The 19,658-nt window shown below is 40.6% G+C and overlaps 1 protein-coding gene and 1 pseudogene across 1 annotated transcript; one reads left to right on the top strand and one right to left on the bottom strand.

The window, feature by feature from the left end:
- The first annotated feature begins 8,977 nt into the window (after positions 1 to 8,977).
- Positions 8,978 to 9,707, top strand: LOC128588332 (U1 small nuclear ribonucleoprotein C-like). Its single transcript, XM_053595079.1, has one exon. It carries the CDS (start codon positions 9,115 to 9,117, stop codon positions 9,469 to 9,471), a length of 357 nt encoding a protein of 118 aa, XP_053451054.1. The 5' UTR covers positions 8,978 to 9,114; the 3' UTR covers positions 9,472 to 9,707.
- Positions 9,708 to 13,268: 3,561 nt separating this feature from the next.
- On the bottom strand, positions 13,269 to 13,617 carry LOC128590186 (RNA-binding protein 4-like; annotated as a pseudogene).
- Positions 13,618 to 19,658: the final 6,041 nt, after the last annotated feature.

The raw sequence follows: 19,658 nt of genomic DNA, 5'->3' as shown, positions 1-19,658 counted from the left end.
GCCTTAGGCGGGAAAGACGCACAGCCAAAAGTACCTTCAGAGACTGCAGGCAGGGAGCAGGGAAACCAGAACACATTCGGCCCTCGCAAACGTAAGGAGATTTTCCAGTAAAGCAACAATAATTACATTACAAAAATGCTTCTGATACTGCTAACCATGAAATCTTTTTTGGCAAAAAGACTGACAGAGTAAGTACAGCAGGCTAAGAGATTCCTGATAGGTTTGAATTAGAGCCAGATTCAAGGTACTATACTGGCTTTCTGTGTAGGGTGCTCGAAGCAGCCGCCAAATGTTCAAGCCTGAACCTTTCTACTTGCACATAATCTAAGGCCACTATGTCTCGTCAAGGCACATTAACAAGGTTTAAAGCCAGGGGGCTGAACATCAACATTTTTCTCTGCTTATATTTTTATCATTAGTACAAAATATTAACACGAGTCTGGTTGATTTCTCTGGCACAAATCAAATGCTACAGCGATCATAATAGATGATATAGCTATAGCGTAATCACTTTAAAGAGCAAACCATACTCACCAGGTAGGGGCACAGTAGCATTGCAACCCTTCACTGCTCTGTGGCCAAAGTCACAACAGCCCAGCAAGGCCGATGAAAACCTTGCATTTAATAGTAAACTAAGAATGCAATCATCATTAAGTGATTTTTTAAGCCTGATGTGTTTCCATTTATATTCAACTAATTTTTTTTTAATGACACTTTGTATTTTACTGGGAAACATCCAGATTTTTATTTAAAACAGAAGTGCTGAAAAAAAGCTTAAAAAAAAATGCTACACAGTTTCTTTTCTGGACCATTAATTTTTCAGTCAGATTTAACTATCATTTAATTGGTTCCTGATGCTAAAACTTGGATTCCACTTTAAATACTTGAAACGAGAACATATAGAATAATTTGTTATGCTGAGCTATTCATCCCAAATGTCCAGGGAAAATAAACCAACTTCAAAATAAAATTGCGCTACCTTCTGTGATGACACAAAATTAATAACACAGTCTAAGAAATAAAACTTGGGTCTACGTTTGCCAAAAAAAAAAAATCATTAGCGTTTCCATGATGAAGTAATATTTAATTCATATTAATGACCAATGTAAAGGGGGGTTTCTTACAATAACAACTAAAAAGGAATTCTGTAACCATAAATTTCAGAAATCTGACCTAATTTACTCATCTGTAAAATCATAATTCAGATAAATCTGCCTTTCTTGGGTGTGTAAATGAACGTTTAGTTCTTTTTAATTTGTATATTTATTGATCAATTAAAATTAGTGGTAAGGGAGGAATGCTTGAGCCCAGGAGTTGGAGCAGTTTGGGTAGCACGGCAAGCCCCAAATAAATCTAAAAATAAATAAATCATAAAAAATTTAAAAATTAGTGGTAATATTTAAACCTTTGATTAATTTCTGGAAGGAAATATAAAGTTTCTAAAGATTTCAAAGCAGTCCACCTCAGTATTTTATAATTTGAAATGCAGAAGGAAAAATATCCTACTTTTTGGTGGGGTAAGAAGAGAAAAAAATTATTGGATGGAATTTAACCAGCAAAGTGGCTTGAGAGATTTGCATTGTAAATAGGTTTCTGTTCACACCAGAGTCAATTTGTAATCTGGCTCAACTACCCAGCTCAGAAAAACAACTTCTGAACAGGATTTCCACACATGCAGAAAAGTACTAGTGAAAAGCCATATGAAATAACCACTAGTTCAACATAATCCCCCCCCCCCCCCCGTGCACTTCGGGAACCAGTGTTCTGGATAGATGCCAAATTAGTTAGATAATTTCTCTAGCCTGCATGTGGGGAAATGAAAACACATGCATGTCATCTTAGAAATGCCGTGGACAAATTCTTTGAATCTTCTTAAGGATAACTTGTAGGTCCTCAGCTATTGGCAGTATAACAGTGTCAGCCATGTTTCTGTAGCTTTGATAATCACAAAACATTCTATAAATGAAGAACTTTCTTTACCACGGGAATGAAGTTTAAGGTTGCTTTCCAGTAATTAGAGGTATAAGAGAAAAATGAGGCATATAATGTACAATTTAATTTAGGAGAGGTAGAGCAGAGTTCCCTACATTCCCCAAAATGTTTCAGACATGTACCAATAAAATTCATCTTTAATGTTATTTTAAATCTAATGCTCAATCAATAATTCCATCCTCTTGCAAAGTACTAGCTATGCAGTAGAACCTCCATAGTTGACCACCTCTCCACCTTGACCACCTCCTCACCTGACTTCATTTTCATAAACTGGACATGCACCACAAGTATGTATCACTACAGTAGGCCTAGTTCCTTATGTTGACCACCTCCATATATTGACCAGTTTGTTACAGTCCCTTGGGTGATCAATTTACAGAGGTTCTACTATATATGTATTTTTACAATTTCTTCCCAACAAAGCAGTTCTTCGATTCAAGTCAACTTCTTTTCCATTAGAGTTTTGAAGTTTCTCCCCACCAACAAATCAGAATAGTTGTGTTGATTTAGCTGTCTTTCCTGGTTCTTCTTTCTAAGAACAGCTACTCTTAGCAAGATAGTCTGTTAGCATAATGATAAAGTCAGACTTAGTGTCAAGAATTCATGACCTTTCCTCCCTCAAAACCTCGCCCACCTCTCTCAATGAACAGAGCCAGATCACAGAACAGAAAACTGGCTAGATTCATAGGTTCCTATGAATTCAGAGTGCTCGCAGCCCACATATGTAATCATCCCTTAAGCCCTGTCCAGTGTACCCACAAAGACATCTCAGTTTCAACTTCTTATTTTCGCCTTTTGCCCATTGCTGTAGTTGAGGCCTTTATAATTTTTTTTTTTTTTTGCTAAAACTATCACAATATTTAATTTTGTTCCCCTATGTTCTTCTCTTTCCTTATCCCCTTCTGTTCTAATTCCAACCAGACACATCCCTCTACTTTGCAAAATCATCAAAATCTCCAGTGCCTATAGTCAAAAGTCTAAACTCTTGACCACGCATTACAAGACTGGGCTGGTCTCAACTCTGAACGATCTCTGTATGTGTTCTACTTTGCATTTCCTTAGACTTCTCTTTTTTTTTTTTTTATCTTTGAATCTGTTGCCCCCTCTACATGGAATATCTTTCCCATTCCACCTTAAAAAAATCTGAATAAAAATTTGTTACAGACTTTCTCTTACCTCCTTTTGGAAACCTTCCCATCTCCACCCTCAGCAGTAGGCTTTCCCTGGTTCTCCTTTCTGGACACCATTCCACTCCTCCTCTAGGACACTTGACCCACTGCCAGAGAATGAACAGTCTCTGCATAGTTGTGAGTCCCCTGAGGGCTGGGATTTTAGCTTATCAGTTTTTATATTCCTAGCACCTAATCCAAGTCCTGAGAATCTTGAGTGGGGAAGAGGGCAATGGGGGAGCTGATGAGAAAGGAAAGAAGGAAAAAAGAAAGGGAAAAAAAGAGGAAAGAAAAGAAGGAAGAAAGGAACGAAAGTAAAAAGGAAGGAACCAAGAAAAAGAGGGAGAAAGAGAGGGGGAGAAAACCACTTGGATACCCTTTATGAATAAATGGTTTTGATCAACTGAGATAACCAACTACCAAAAACTCAGCATAGGAAAACATAGAAGGAAAAGAACACATCCTTAGACCTGCACTGGGAAGCTTGTGTGCAAGGCCTGAAAAAGATCCAAAAAGACATAGTACATCCTTTCTAACATAAGCGAGTCATACGTTGAGACTGGTTTTGAAACCAATAGTATCTAAAAGTAAAGAAACTAATGAATGCCAGAAAGGACAGGTAGGGGAAAGTTTTCTCCAAAATACACCCTAGAGATTAAGGTTGGGGGGGGGGGAGAGGATAAAAGTTGACTAGACATGAATGGAGCCAAAAAATCACCTTTCCTCCTTCAAGAGGCATCAGAGAAAGGAAAAGGGGAATTGTACATGAATGGAAAGAAATCAACCCCTCTGATTAAATGTTACATATTTTTGACTCACTCAAATTTCAGAAGACCACAGCAGAACGGTGTGTTTTTACTAATGATTAATCTCTTTCTTCTTGTATTTCTCAACCTGATGACATTGTTGAACTTGGAGGAGGGGACTGTAGAATTTAAGTAGCAAAAAGTAGGTTTGCTCTGATTCAACTAGATATTATTCTCAACGAAAACTTCCCTTGCTTGTTTACTTTTATGTACCTACTGAGATCCCTAATTGAGAGGGTTTTTCTTTTATGACCTGGCACCTAAACATTCTTTGTCTGTGAAGAGTCATCAAATAAAGCAGGCTACAGAACAACATTATCCCAAAAGCAATTTATAAAAGATAAGGCATTCTAACATTTGTCTGGCTTAAAAAAAAAAAAAAATTAATGCTTTGAGATAGATGATCAGTTGTTCAAAACTTGAGAAAGAGAAAGACATGAATGTCGCACTCTAAAGGAATCCACTCTTCTGAGAGGGTGGGGGAAAAAAGCCTGAAGACGCAGCAGGAATAAATAATTCTCAGTGATTTATTTACAGAGCCTGAAGTGTATGGTTCTGAACAAGATATTTGCCAGAGCTGCACAGCAAGCTTGACACAGCACCAGACCTGTTTCCCCAACTGTTTTTCCACAGACATTTACCTCTGTTTCCATGCTATATTTTCTGTTTCAACATCAGTAACTTCTTTCATTTACTTTTTCCTCTCACCCGTGTCTATTCTATCCAGCTTCACCTCCAAGGGCTCGGCTTCAGTGACATGGGTGAGACTGACTCCGTGCCATCCAATCACCAGTCAATCCAAACGCTAATCTGTGCTGTCCTGCTGCCGTACCACCTGTCCCAGATAAGCAGTTTACCTTCACGCCCTGGCTCATTCACTCGCTCCACATGCATGGAATGAGAAACTGCTACATGCCTGGGGCAGTGCCAGGTCCTGGGGTGCAAAGGTTAACGGGCCTCAGTCCCTGCTACTCTTCACTGTGAACCCATTATGACCGTTAGTGGGTAGCAAGTGCTGGAAAGAGGAAAACAGAAAGTAAGGAAGTAGAGGGGAAAGAACAACCTAACGCCAACTCCTTTCTCCAAAGGGAACTTAAGTTTACCTTCAAAGGAGAGTAATTATACTTAAATCCAGAAATGCCTATAACATTCTTAGGTGCCATTGTATAAACATTTATACTTTTTGTCTAAGACCTGAGTCCATTAGATCATCTCCTATAGACAAAAGTAAGAATTAACTTAAAGAAATCATCTGGATACAACAATCCTTTGCTGGGGAAAGGAGGGAAGAGATTACCTAGGGAAGAAGGTAAAAGTGTATAAATTATTGAGAAACTTACTTAGAGTGTCTGTAAACATGCAAGTTTGTGTGTACTGAGAATTAACAAACTACCATAATCGGAAGCCTGCCAGAGCAAATTCACAGAGACTCCTCCCAACTTACAGAGATACAGGACTTAATGCTTTCCAAGGCAATTTTCTTCTCATTATCTCCATGCATCTAAAGGTTAATCACAGAATAAATAAATTGAAGCACTCAGGTAAAATATTAAAATCCCAATCCGGCCAGGAAGATTGAGGATCAGAGAGCCAAGCCAGTAAACCCAGCACATACAGGACAAATTCCCCAAATTTCTGATTCTTTTTTTTTTTTTTTTTTTTTTTTGTGGAGACAGAGTCTCACTTTATGGCCCTCGGTAGAGTGCTGTGGCATCACACAGCTCACAGCAACCTCCAACTCCTGGGCTTAAGTGATTCTCTTGCCTCAGCCTCCCGAGTAGCTGGGACTACAGGCGCCTGCCACAATGCCCAGGCTATTTTTTGGTTGCAGTTTGGCCGAGGCCAGGTTTGAACCCGCCACCCTCGGTATATGGGGCCGGTGCCTTACGGACTGAGCCACAGGTGCCGCCCCAATTTTCTGATTCTTGACCACTGCTTTTCCACCAACATACTGCCCTGACACTTCACTGTGTGAAGAAACAAAGCAAAGAGATTAAAATCTAAATGCAGAACCAGGCTTTTGGTCAAATAGATCAGATGGATGCGATCCCTAATACCTCTAACACAAATATCTAGAGTAGGTTCTTTGCTGTGTTAGATCTCAAGTGGAAAAATGATAAACTTTGAAAAATGAGAGTAAAAGCAGAGCATCTTCTTTGAAGATGATAGAGATTTTGGAGGTTGATATTTCTACTGAAATCTGAAGGAGGCTTGGGGAGTTTGAGGAGAAGAAGTCAGTCTTGGAAGTGATTGTGAAATCCACTCAGTAGCAAAGACTTATCTTGAAATTTTACTCATTCCTTCAGTTCCAGTCTTTTGGGCTGCTATAGCAAAATATCTTAGACTAGGTAAATAATAAAAATGCTGGGAAGTCCCAGATCCAGGTGACAGCAGATTCAGGACCTGGTCAAAGCCCTCTTCCTCACAGATGATGCCTTCTGTGTGCTCACATGACGAAAGACCCAAGGCAGCTCCCTTCAACCTCTTTTATAAGGATACTAATCTCTGATGAAGGTGGAGCCCTCAAGTTCTAATCAGCTTTTAAAGATTCCTCCCCCTAATTACCACTCCATTAGGGATTACCTTCAACATAAATTGTAAAGTCTTTTCCTGGTCAATAGTGAGAAAATATGGACAGAGATTCAGTTCAGATCCACAAAGTAATTCGAGGAGATGCTTCCCAACTAGAAATATCCAGTACCAATGACGATAAAGTGAGTTCAGCTGTCCCAAAAATTATCCCTATCTGGTGCTGGACCAAAAAGACTTGGAGAAGGACCAACAAAAGGAAGAAGTTTATTTCTCTCTCAAGAGAATAGAATGGAAGTTTATTTCTCTCTCAAGTCTTGCAGGTGCGGCAGCTCTGTGGAGCCCAGGCTCCTTCTTGCTTGTTGCTCAATCATGGCTGCCCCAGTTCCAGTTCACCTCCACATTCCAGTCAGCAGAGAGAAGAGAAGAAGGAATAGGTACATCCTCTCACTTTGAGGACACAATCTATAAGCTGTACACAGCATTCTTCTTAATATCTTACTGGCCAGAATTCTATTATACATACACACCTAGTTGTACAAGAGGCCCAAGTAGAAATTCTGCATCCATAGTAATAGGGGAGAGCAGATATCAGAAAACTTCCTGCCACAGACCTAATCCTTAAAAGTCATTTGTGACAAGGCTTCCCCCTTGTTCCTTCAACTGCAACTACTTTCTAGCACTTTGCTGTAATTACAAACCTCCTGTTCTACCTGAACTACATCTCCATTTCTGAGGCACTAAGTCACTGCCCCCTCCTAAACATGCCAGCCACAAGCTCAGAGATTGCTTACAAAATCTCTGTTCTAAAGTGATTAGCCTCATAAATATAGCACTGATGTTTTATAGCACTTGCCCTCAAGAAAGGGTAAGACTTAATTTGTAACTAAAAGAGGCTCAGTGCCCTTAGCTCAGTGAGTAGGACACTAGCCATATACACCGAGGCTGGCTGGTTCAAGCCCGGCCAGGGCCAGCTAAACAATGACAACTGCAACAACGTGGCAAGCGCCTATAGTCCCAGCTGAGGCAAGAGAATCACTTAAGCCCAAGAGTTTGAGGTTGCTGTGAGCTGTGACGCCACAGCACTCTATCCAGAGCAACATAGTGAGACATTATCTCAAGAAAAAAAGAAAGAAAGAAACAGTATCTATTCACTAGGGAGATATCAGTCTGTGAGAGATACATGGTCTTCATCCTCTGTTAGAAAAAGGATGTACTTTTTTGGCAATGGAAGAATACCATCTCACTTTACTCTCTCAGATGTGAAGAAAATGATGACAGTGTTACTGTCTGTTGTAATGATAGTTTATGAGTGATAGTTATAAGCACATTTCTCAGTGCTCTCTCTGTTTACCTATGCTAAGAAGTCACTAACAAAAGGAAATGGCAGTAAATCTGAGGTTAAAATGAATCATAATAGGATCCATGAAAAATTATACTGGATGTATGCATGTGATTCATTTGGGTAAATACTAATCTCAGCAAAGGTACTCAAAGTGTCCATAGGACAGAAATTTGAATTTCTCACCACTGTCCAAAACACATATACATTTCATCCAGTAGTTCTGTTCCATTGAAAGTGCACTCTCAAACATCTTGCATAAGGCAACATTAAATATGGGTCTGGAAGCCCATTAGAAAATCCCTAAACCGAGTTTATTTTAGAGTTTAACAATATAAATTGCAGAAGAAGAGAAAATCTTCTGGAGAAACTCCTCTACTGTATAGCAACTACAAACAGCCATCCAGAAACATATTTCATCAACTGAGTAAGATCCCCTTGGCAGGCCATGTCACAAGGGTAAGCAGCAACATCTGTAACGTCTCTAACTCTGGTCAAAAGATGACATTCTCTGAATGCTAGAGGAACTGGATCTTCCCCCGACTAGAGAAAGTATTATCCCACAGCACAGGCCTTGTCACTATATCACCACTGCCAAACCCTGCCATCTCCCTTCCTCCAAATATGTATACTTTCTCACCCATGCACATGCACACACACAGCAATCATCATGAAGAGCATAATTGCTAATAAGAAGGATTATTATGTTATACTTTAATACTATTTGGGGTCAAATAATTTAGGCTACCACTTGCAGGTGGTTTGAACCTTTGTATTTTGCCTTTTGCTGGAAAATGAAAAACGCTCCTGTGGCAGATTGGAAACTGCTCTCTCTCCCTTGATACCCTTCTTGGGATCAGAACTTTGATTTTAGCTAGGCATTTTATACACACACACCCCAACTTAAAAGATTTATCAGTCTCCTTTCAGCTAGGTATGACTATGTGACAAAAGTCTGCCCAATGAGAGGGTAAGTGGGTGCTTTCCTGACTCAGGTCACCATCCAGCCAAAACTAAAGTGGAAAAGAGAATAAGGCCAGGTCCAGAGATTTCCTTTTAAAGAAAGTAGGGAGGCAGCTGCCCACATATTCTCTGTTCACATTTCATTGGTAAAAGCTTTATGGAACGGAGTCGCTAACGGCCAGGAGAGAATGTGCCCAAGTTTTATTGTGATTACTGCGATACCTATCTCACCCATGACTCTCCATCTGTGAGGAAGACACACTGCAGTGGGAGAAAGCGCAAAGAGAATGTGAAAGACTATTATCAGAAATGGATGGAAGAGCAGGCCCAGAGCCTGATTGACAAAACAACGGCTGCATTTCAACAAGGAAAAATACCTCCTACTCCATTCTCGGCTCCTCCTCCTGCAGGGGCGATGATTCCACCTCCCCCCAGTCTTCCGGGTCCTCCTCGTCCTGGTATGATGCCAGCACCCCAAACAGGGGGCCCTCTCATGATGCCAATGATGGGTCCTCCTCCTCCTGGGATGATGCCAGTGGGACCTGCTCCTGGAAGGAGGCCACCCATGGGAGGTTACATGCCAATGATGCCTGGGCCCCCAATGATGAGACCTCCTGCTCGTCCCATGATGGTGCCCACTCGTCCTGGAATGACTCGACCAGACAGATAAGGATAGAGGGGAGTTTTCTTTATGTCAGTTTTATATTACTTGTTCTGCTTCACCAGGAGATCATGGTGCTGTGACGCTGGGTGTTTTCTTAATAGCATGATAAGGAAAACTTGCTCCCCCTTCCTATCAAAGAGAGAGTAAGAATAGTTTTGAAGGGAAGAAGTGGAACCAAAAAAGGGGGCAGTTTTCATTTGTACTGTGAAATGTGAAAATAAAATTGTTAACTGTTTTAGTTAGAAGTGTGTTCCCTTTTTCCTCCCCTCTATATGCTTTGTTATAAAGGAGATGAAACATTTCGGTTGTGTTTTTTTTTTTAGCTCTTTCTCTTTTCAGCATGTTCTCTGCCTGAAATTATTTTTCCTTAGCTATATTGTGAATCTCTGAGTACCCTGTCTTTATTTATTAAAGTTCCCTTATGCAGGATTTTGGTAAGTCTTAAAAAAAAAGCTTTATGACATGGCCACATCCAGCTACCAGGAAGGCTGTGGGAAACTAACTCCTATTGGACAGTCATATCTCAGCAACAGTTTATTACTATGAAAGAAGAAAAGAGACAGACAGGCTTTGACAAACAGCTCCCAGGCGCTGGCAGGTTGACGGCACCATGGAGCTAGCTGTACTGTCTACTGCCCACAGGTGTATTTCTTATATTTAAGAGAAAAATAAATTTGTAGTTGTTAACCCACTTCTTATTTTGGAGTTTTCTTTCCTTCTTTATAGTCAAACATGGTGCATATTAACAAATTTTACTTTTAAACACAGGAACATTTAGGCTCATGAGTATAAAATACATATTGACCAATCAAATAATTATGATAATTAAACTATGAAGGATTACTCTATCAAGATATTAGTGATAATGACTGCAATTTTGAGTTAGGCTTTAAAATGGAACTTTTTTTTCTCCCAGTTACTCGGTAGATCTGGGTAAGAGGATTGCTTGAACACAAGTGTTCAAGACCAGCCTGGGCGACATAGCAAGACCCTGTTTCAATTTAAAAAAAAAACAGAATTTTTCTTATCTTCCTTCATATTATTGATTCTTCTTCCATGCAGTACACCATGTGACTTACCTACAGCCTAACTATGAATACAGTAATGCATTATTGAATGAAAGAAATACATTCTGAGAAATGCATCATTGTGGAACACTGCAGAGTGCACTTACTATCTGGTTAGAATAGCCTACTGCACACACCTAGGCCTCACAGTGGACCCTACTGCTCCTAGGCTAGGAAGCTGTACAGTGTGTTACCATTCTGAATATTTCAGATAATTGTAATATAATGGTAAGTATTTGTTTATCTAAACAATTCTAAACATAGAAAAGATGCACTGAAAACACAATATAAAAGATAAAAATGGTACACTCATACAGGGCACTTAAGAATAGGGCTTGCAGGACTGAAAGTGGCTCTGGCTGAGGTACCGAGTGAATGGTGAGTGAATGTGAAGGCCCACAGGCTGTTGTACGCTACTGTAGATTTTATAATCACTGTTCATTTAGGCTATACCAAATATATTTTTAACTTTTGCTTTCTTCAATAATAAATTAACTTTAATTTTTACTTTAGCATTTATAAATCTCTTGGGGTTTTTGGTTTTTTTTTTTTTTTTGAGACAGAGGTTCATTTTGTTGCCCCCGGGAGAGTGCTATGTGGCGTCACAATTCACAGCAACCACAAACTCTTGGGCTCAAGCGCTTCTCTTGCCTTATCCTCCCAAGTAGCTGGGACTACAGGTGCCCACAACTCCCAGCTATTTTTTTAGAGACAAGGTCTCGCTCTTGCTCAGGCTGGTCTCAAACTCCTGAGCTCAGTCAGGCAATCCCCCTGAGCATTAGCCACTGTGCCTGGCCTAAATTTTTGCTTTATAAACGGTTTAATTTTTTAACTTTTTGACTCTTTTGTAATAATGCAGCTTAAAACACAAACACATTATACAGCTGTACACAAATATTTTTTTCTTTGGTGTACTTTTTTTTTTGAGACAGAGTCTCACTTTGTCACCCTCAGTAGAGTACTGTGGCATCACAGCTCACAGCAACCTCAAACTCCTGGGCTTAAGCAGTTCTCTTGCCTCAACCTCCCAAGAGCTGGGACTACAGGCGCCTGCCACAATGCCCTGGTATTTTTGTTGTTGTTGTTGTCATTGTTTAGAAGGCCCAGTCTGGGTTCAAATTCACCAGCCCCGGTGCATGTAGCCAGCACCCTAAACACTGAACTACGGGCACTAAGTCCTATACTATAAGTTCTTTCCCTTATTAAAAATCATATTCTTTGTTTTACTTTTTAAACATTTTGTTAAAAACTGAGACATAAACACACAGCTTACCCTAGGCCTACACAGAGTCAGGACCATCAGTATCACTGCCTTCTACCTCCACATCCTGCCCCTCTGGGGGGGGTCTTCAGGTCAGTAACACACATAGAGCCATCATCTCCTGTGAAAGCAAGGCCTCTGGAACACCTCCTGAGGAAACTGCCTGAGGCTGTTTCACAATTAACTTTGTTTTTTATAAGAAGTACATATAGCAATTAAAAATATAGTATAATAAATAAACCAATCCTTATTGCCTTTATGAAGTGTCACATGTTATATATAACTAGATGTGCTACCTTTTTTTTTTTTGAGACATTCTCTCTCTGTCACCCAGACTCCCAGGCTGGAACATAATGGTAGGAGCATAGCTCATGGCAACCTTGAAAATCCTCTTGCCTCAGCCTCCTGAGTAGCTAGAATTACAACTGTGTGCCACCAGACCCAGCTGGTTTTATTTTTTAAGAGACAGGATATTGCTATGCTGCCCAGGCTGGTCTTGACTGCTGGGCTCAAGGGATCTTCCTGCCTCGATCTCACAAAATGCTAGTATTACAGGCTTTAACCACAGTGCCCAACCTAGACGTGCTATAGAACCAGTAGGTCTGTTTGGAGCACCACAAACACGTGAGCAATGCATTGTGCCATAACATGCAGACAGCTACAACCTCATTAGGCTATAGAAATTCTTCTGCAGCATTATAATCTTATTGGATCACTGTTGTCTGTATGGTCCATCATTGACCAACTACAATCTGCACAAGACTGTTAATACTGATGTAAAAACTGAGATTTATTTCAAACAGGAAAACAGACTTAGCAATAATTGGTAGATGACACCTTTTTTCTTAAGTTTTAGAAACATTTATTTGTCAAAAAAAAATTTTTTTAATGAGAGGAATGGAGACTAAATTTCAGCTAATGCTTTACCATGATCACGGGTCAGATGTAAAAACACAAAACAACAAAACTCTAACAGTCCTAGCAATTTCAGAAGAGTCCAGAGCTAACAGAGAAGAGTAGAAGGGTGTTTGCCACTACATGGTCATTTTAAAGGGGAAGGAAGTTATGGCAGGTAGACAGGGAGAAGGGCTCAACTCCTGAAGAAAGTGAGATAAGGGGGGTTCCATGGCACCGGAAAAAGGGGGTACCAGCACAATTCTTATCTGGGGCTGCTCAGAGGCTGAGAATGTAAGGAACAAAGTGAAAGGCTGCAGAGACTAGCACCAAGAAGAAAGAAAAGTCACCTGAGGAGAATTACATTATGGCAACATAGCTGGGCACAAACTCCTTTGTTTACTGAAACATGAAGCAATAGAAACACCCACGCTGAGCAAGTTCTTATGCGGGACCCAGCCCAAGGGTTCAGCCCTCGGTCATCCTTCCTGAGAGAGCACACAGCGCGGGAGGCTCAGGCAACGCCTGTGGGAAGCTCAGCTCCGAGTACAAGGGCCTTCGTCTTATTCTTGAAATTCATGTCAAAGCCCCACTGCCCTCTCCGTGTGTGTGAAGCAGTAATCTTTCACAGTGTCACTTTTGATGACTCGACCATACTCCTCAAACTTGGCCCAAAGCTCTAGGTTGGTACAAGTGGGACAATGTTGCCCACGTGTAACTTGGTGGAAGTTTTGCCCTTATTCCCACTGGCTTCCACATTCACCCGTGAAGCGTGCAGGGTGCAGGTTGTGGCCATCTTCCCCTCTCTGTGCCCAAAGCTGTCGTTCTTAATGATGTCACATTCCAGCACCTTCCCATACTGCTGGAAGAGTGAGCGGATCTCCTGCTCTGTGGCCTCTGGGGCAGGTTTCCAATGAGCAGCTTTGTCATCCTGACAAGAGCCTGCAGGTGGTAGTGGCAGTGACAGGGGTCCGGCTCCCAGATCAGAGTGAACCCTGCAAAGGGCAACAGCCCTTAAGCCTCAGGGCAACCAACCCCTTCCTGGCGCACTGCAGATGACACCTATTTATTCCAGATAATTCTGTGATATTGATGTAAAAACATATTTACAATAAATCAAAGATTTATTTCAAACAGTGAAACAAATTCTACACTTAGCAGTTTTCTGTAGATGCAGCTTCTTAATCCAGATAATTTAATGTACCATTTACTCAGTTCCTCATTTTTAATTTTGACTTTTTTTTTTTTTGAGACAGGATCTCACTTTGTTGCCCTTAATAGAATGCCATGGTATCACAGCTCACAGCAACCTCAAACTCTTGGGCTCAAGAGATTCTCTTGCCTCAGCCTCCCAAGTAGCTGGGACTACAGGTCCCCACTACAACACCCAGCTATTTTTTAGAGATGAGGTGTTGCTCTTGCTCCAGCTGGTCTCGAACTCCTGAGTTCAGGCAATCCACCCACCTTGGCCTCCCAGAGTGCTAGGATTGCAGGTGTGAACCACCAGGTCGAGCCTCTTCATTTTAAAATAGGAAGAATCATTTGCCTTGTAGGTAAAATCTTTCATGAATTAAAAAAAAAAAAAAAAAGATCAAAAGCAAACTATACTTTTCTCATGTAGAAACATTTTTTAACAATTTCAAGTAACCTATTTCATTTGATAATTCATAGCATTTTTCTTGCAATTAGTAAACATAATATTGAAATCTAAGAGAATCTCATGCTTCTCTAAAGAAGTGTTTTGCTGAGATTTGATTTTGCCTCCTTTGTTTTTTTTAATATCATTGTCTCTTAAGTATCTTGAGTGAGTTATTCACACTTGTTAAAACCAAATTTTTATAGGATCACATGTACAGATAGAAGTTTCATATTTGAGTCCTTCAATAAAAACTCATTAAATCAGATTTTCCTCAATACCTCAGTCAGCATATTACCCCTTTTAAGTGATTAGGGCTGCACTTAGCACTGTTCACCATAGCCATAAATTTGGAATGACTTAGGAATCTACTTCTTAATTTCATGGAGATTTTTAATTATGAGAACCAGGAGACAGGGGTTCTGACCTTACTGACTACGACTCAGCTCTCTGACCTTGAGTAAGTCTTTTAAATGCTTTTGACCTCATTTTTTCTTATTTATTAGAGGAAACATTTGAATTAAACAATCTCAAAAGTCTTGTTCCACCCTCCCAATTATTCCCCCAGTTCTAAAGTTTCTCTGACCCTGTAACTACAAGGCCAAGCTTGTAGCACGGATAGCAAATAGTGTACACTCACAGTAAAAATGCCTGGGAACATGGGAGTAGTCCCCATATTAGTCAGAAATGGTGACATGATTGTGCAAGTCATGAGGCTGGGTTTTACACCCTCCATGACAACTTTTAGTAACACTGATAGTTAGCCTTCCCTGGGAGTTGGTTATTTGCCAGGCACGATGCCAAGTGAATTATACACAATATCTCGGTTAATCCTCACGACAACCCCATGAGGGCAGTGATATTATCCCCATTGCATAGATGAGAAATCAGAGGCTTAGGGCAATTAAATAGTTTGCCTGAGCCCCACGGAGTGTCGACTAAAATCCGGGGCTGCCTGGCTCCGAGAACGGGCTCTCCAGTGCTGCACAAGATGTCTGCAGGAGGTCAGATCCTGGCAAACCGCTCTCTTGCCCCACTCTTAGATGTGCCCTCTGAGTCACCCATATTGAATTACACCATGAAGTCTCCATAGTAAACATTCTTGTGTCCCTCCTGAGTCCTTTCCCTTACTTTTCCTAATAATAGATGCAAGCATTAATTGATCCCTTGCCACAGAATACTGCTCTTTAAATAAATGGTCTCTTTTCCTCGTCACAACAACCCTCTGAGGCAGATATTATTATTTCCTCCACTTTATAGGGAAGGACATTGAGGCACAGAAAAGTTGAGAACTTTGCCCCAACTACCCAGCTAATAAGTTAAAAATAAATGTTTGAACTTTGTTCTAATTCCACAGCAAATAAAAATGTATAAATGCTGGCAACATCCAAAATTAACATGTATTAAACTTTTACAATGTGCTGGGCCTTATGCATAACGCTTCATATAAACTGTCACGTGTAATCTGTACAACAATCCTATAAAGTAGGTATTATTATTACTAATGTCATTTTTCAGATAACAAAACTCAAGCAGTCTTGGGTGAGTCGTAACAGAAAGTCACACAGAGGCTACAGAGGAGTCAAATGATGACAAGGTCAAGGTTTTACATCAGACTGCTTAAACTGCTAATGCATTCCCTTGACAAATTACTTAACCTTACCTAATTAAGTTTCCTCATCTGCAAAGTGGATGTGTTATGAGGATTCAGTATATAAATCATTTGGGAGGCTGGTCCTACCACTCTGGGAGGCTGAAGGGAGAGGATCGCTTGGGCCCAAGTGTTCAAGATCAGCCTGAGCAAGATGGAGATCCCATCTGTATAAAATAGAAAAATTAGCTGGGAACCGTGGTGTCTACATGCAATCCCAGCTACTCAAGAGGAGAATTGAGGAGCTATTCAGGAGGCTGAGGCAGGAGGCTGAGCCAGGAGTTTGAGGTTGTGGTGAGCTACACTGATGTCACTGAACTCTACCTGGGGTGACAGAGTAAAATTCTGTCTCAAAAAAAAAAAAGGCATTGAGGACAGTCTCTGGCATAGAGGAAGAACCTCATGGCTGTTAAGATATAATAAAGGAAACCCGGACTTTGCCTTTTACAAGTAAAGTTGCTTTATGTTTCTGTGTCTCAGTTTCGTCATTTGTAAAATATAAGAAATAACAGTGCCCTGTACTGTGAGGAAGAAAGGAATAAATATGTACAGAGAGCAAACAAGTAGACCTATATTAGAAAATAAGCGCACACATCCAATAAACGTTAGCTGTCACTGTGCGATTATATCATTATTTTCCTTAGTCACATAATAATTCTTTTCTGCCTTAGATGTGCTCAAGTTGGCCCTGCCTAAACCCTTTTTTCTCAAAGCAGCAGTTTGGTCAGGCGGTCAGCAGTTTCGGCTGAGCCATACATGCAAATTGGAGAATGCCTTTTTGCTCAGAACTCACCCACAGGAAGGCAGGAAGGGTTCCCCGTGCAGGAGACGATGGCGTGCACTGCACCCTACAAATAAGCACATAATTACACGCTGTCTTCCAGCGTCTTCTAAGACTGTGCCTACCTTGCATGGCTGCAAGGCTCTCAGGGTGGGGCCACAGCATCCACTGTTTTGATGACTCCCATAGCACCAAGGTTAGGTCCAGAGTACTGACTGATTGCTCAGTGGACCAATTAATATAAAAACTGGCCCTCCCAATTGCTTCTCTGAAAGCACAGGCAACCCCACTCCTCATAATGGTTACATGTTACAGATGCCAGAGCCTGACCCCCAGGGTTTGAAGCCTTTCTCCTTTGTTTTCGATTGTGTGAACTTAGACAATTGACTTCATTTCTTTGTGCCTTAAAAATCTTGAAACGGGAATCATAATCATCTCCACCCTAAGATTGAATGAAATTAATTTTGTAAATGCTCAGAAAAGTATCTGGATATAATAAATGCACAATAAACATTAGTGTTGTTGACTGAGAAGTTTGAGTCGCCCAGTCACTCCACAGCCATATGGTGTATCCCTATCTGGACACAGAGCATGAAGGAGCTTCCCTGTCTTGTGGGGGTATAGGCTGTCAGTCCAACAGTTCCCATGGCAGCTGTGCCCTGCCCATCACTCTGGCAGCAAATGTGTGCCAAGCACACATACCTCCATGAATCATGTTGACTGTTAAGAATCATTCACCATCATGACCTCTTTTCTTCTTCAGCCATGCTAATAAGACTGTACCACTTGTGACCCACACGTACATACACATGTAAAAACAAATTAATCTTGCAACAGTTACATCATAAAGACATGTCCTGGGTCACTGAGAAGAATATCTGTTCTTTTATTTCCTAATTCTGTAGATAAGCATTTACTGAGTGTCCTGCCCCAAAACACAGGGTTCAGCACTGAAGTTACTACAGTGAGAATCCAGTTTGGGATCAAGTTCATAGTCTAGGTAGAGGGGGTACTTGAGAAGTAGGACAGAAAGAGAAGTTAGTAGACAAACGTAAGACCGTGTGGTAAGTATGCATAGCGTTTCAGCCTGGGGTCGGCATGGGGAAGAGAGTAGGAGAGAGAGGATTTTCAAAAAATTAGGCACCAAACCAAAAAAATCATACGTTCAAAGAAGAGTTCCTAAAAGAAAGTGACCTCTGGGCGGCGCCTGTGGCTCAGTGAGTAGGGCGCCAGCCCCTTATGCCAAGGGTGACAGGTTCAAACCCAGCCCCGGCCAAACTGCAACCAAAAAATAGCTGGGCGTTGTGGCGGGCGCCTGTAGTCCCAGCTGCTCGGGAGGCTGAGGCAAGAGAATCGCGTAAGCTCAAGAGTTAGAGGTTGCTGTGAACCGTGTGACGTCATGGCACTCTACCCAAGGGCCGTACAGTGAGACTCTGTCTCTACCAAAAAAAAAAAAAAAAAAAAGAAAAGAAAAGAAAATGACCTCTAAACTGAGACTTCAGCAGAAGTATGTTAATTCTCACAATTACTCCATTACATAGGTGGAGAAACTCAGGTCGGGAGACACTGGTCTGACATTGTGAAAGTGTATGAGCGTCTTGGGGATAAACTATTTTCCTGAAGACTTGGAGTTCTTTGCTTCCACCATCACACCATGCTCCCTCCCTCCAAAAGATCTAAACATTTTAAGTTTATGAGTCTGACAACTTCAATGGCATTCCTTACCCAGGCTATAAAATTCTAGCCCTGCCACCGCAGAGCTGTTTTTTCTGAATTTCACAAACTTAGAGATAACACTGACTCTAGTTTTCTGGCCAGCAACAGTAATGGAGCCCAGGGTCTTGGTTTATATCTGAAGACTAACTTTACAACTGCAAAAAAGCTGTTGCCTGTGAAAGCCAGGCTGGGGGGTGGGTGTGGACCAAAAAGAGCTTGCTTTGAGATTTCTTGCTTTGGGAGAGCTACATCTTTCTAATAATTTTGTAAATTATTGCATTTTCCTTCAAAACTGTGTTTTTGGAGGGTTTTGTTGATATCAAAAGATCATGTCATAGTAATATCTATATAGTAACAGAAATGCTTTATATATTTAAAATTAAAATACTCTTACGTGAAAACTTAAGTAGTTATGATGTAATTATCTCTCATTTGATACTGACTATTCAACACAAACAAAGAGGTCGGATCAACATGTCAGCTTTGCACAAATGCATCAATACATAACCATAACTCATAAAAGTGAGCTTATTAGTAAGATTGTTCCCTATTTTTCACATGTATGCCTATGTTCATCCTCTTGGCTCTGATAATATTAAATAAGCATTCATTAACCAAGGGACTTTATGTGCCATGGTAAATTTGGTTCAACTAAAATATTCAGTGAAGATCCATTGCCAAGCATATGAAGGGCATTGCTCTTACAGCCAAATCTGGCTTTCGTCCATGTTTACAATCATGGAATTTGACAAATGAGACACCCCTACCTCCAACTTATTCAGTTGGACTGATTCTACCATATCAGTTCAAGTTTATAACAAAACAGAAAAATTATTATTAGAAGAAAGAAAGATGTTATTTGGCATAATTATAATCAGTAACCTGAGGCATGCCAAAGCTAAGCCAATAAAGGTTATTTATAAAGCATGAGGTACTACAGTACTGTTAGGAATAAATAGAACCCAGGACTTCAATTCCTGACTTCAGCTACCAGTTCTTTCTTAACTGATATCATCACCTCTGAAGTTCTGGAAAAGAAACAGTGAGAAGAAGATCATCGGCGAGGCTATATTTTTGCATTCTTTATGGAAAGAAATTTTAGACATGAAATGTGATAATAATCAGATGTTTAAATCAACTTTTGCTTTCCTGCCTGGTTGTAAACACTCTATGCTTGCAAAGCTGTA

This window comes from Nycticebus coucang, chromosome 1, assembly GCF_027406575.1.
Source record: "Nycticebus coucang isolate mNycCou1 chromosome 1, mNycCou1.pri, whole genome shotgun sequence".
NCBI lineage: Eukaryota > Metazoa > Chordata > Mammalia > Primates > Lorisidae > Nycticebus > Nycticebus coucang.
This window is presented reverse-complemented; position numbering and strand designations above follow the sequence as displayed.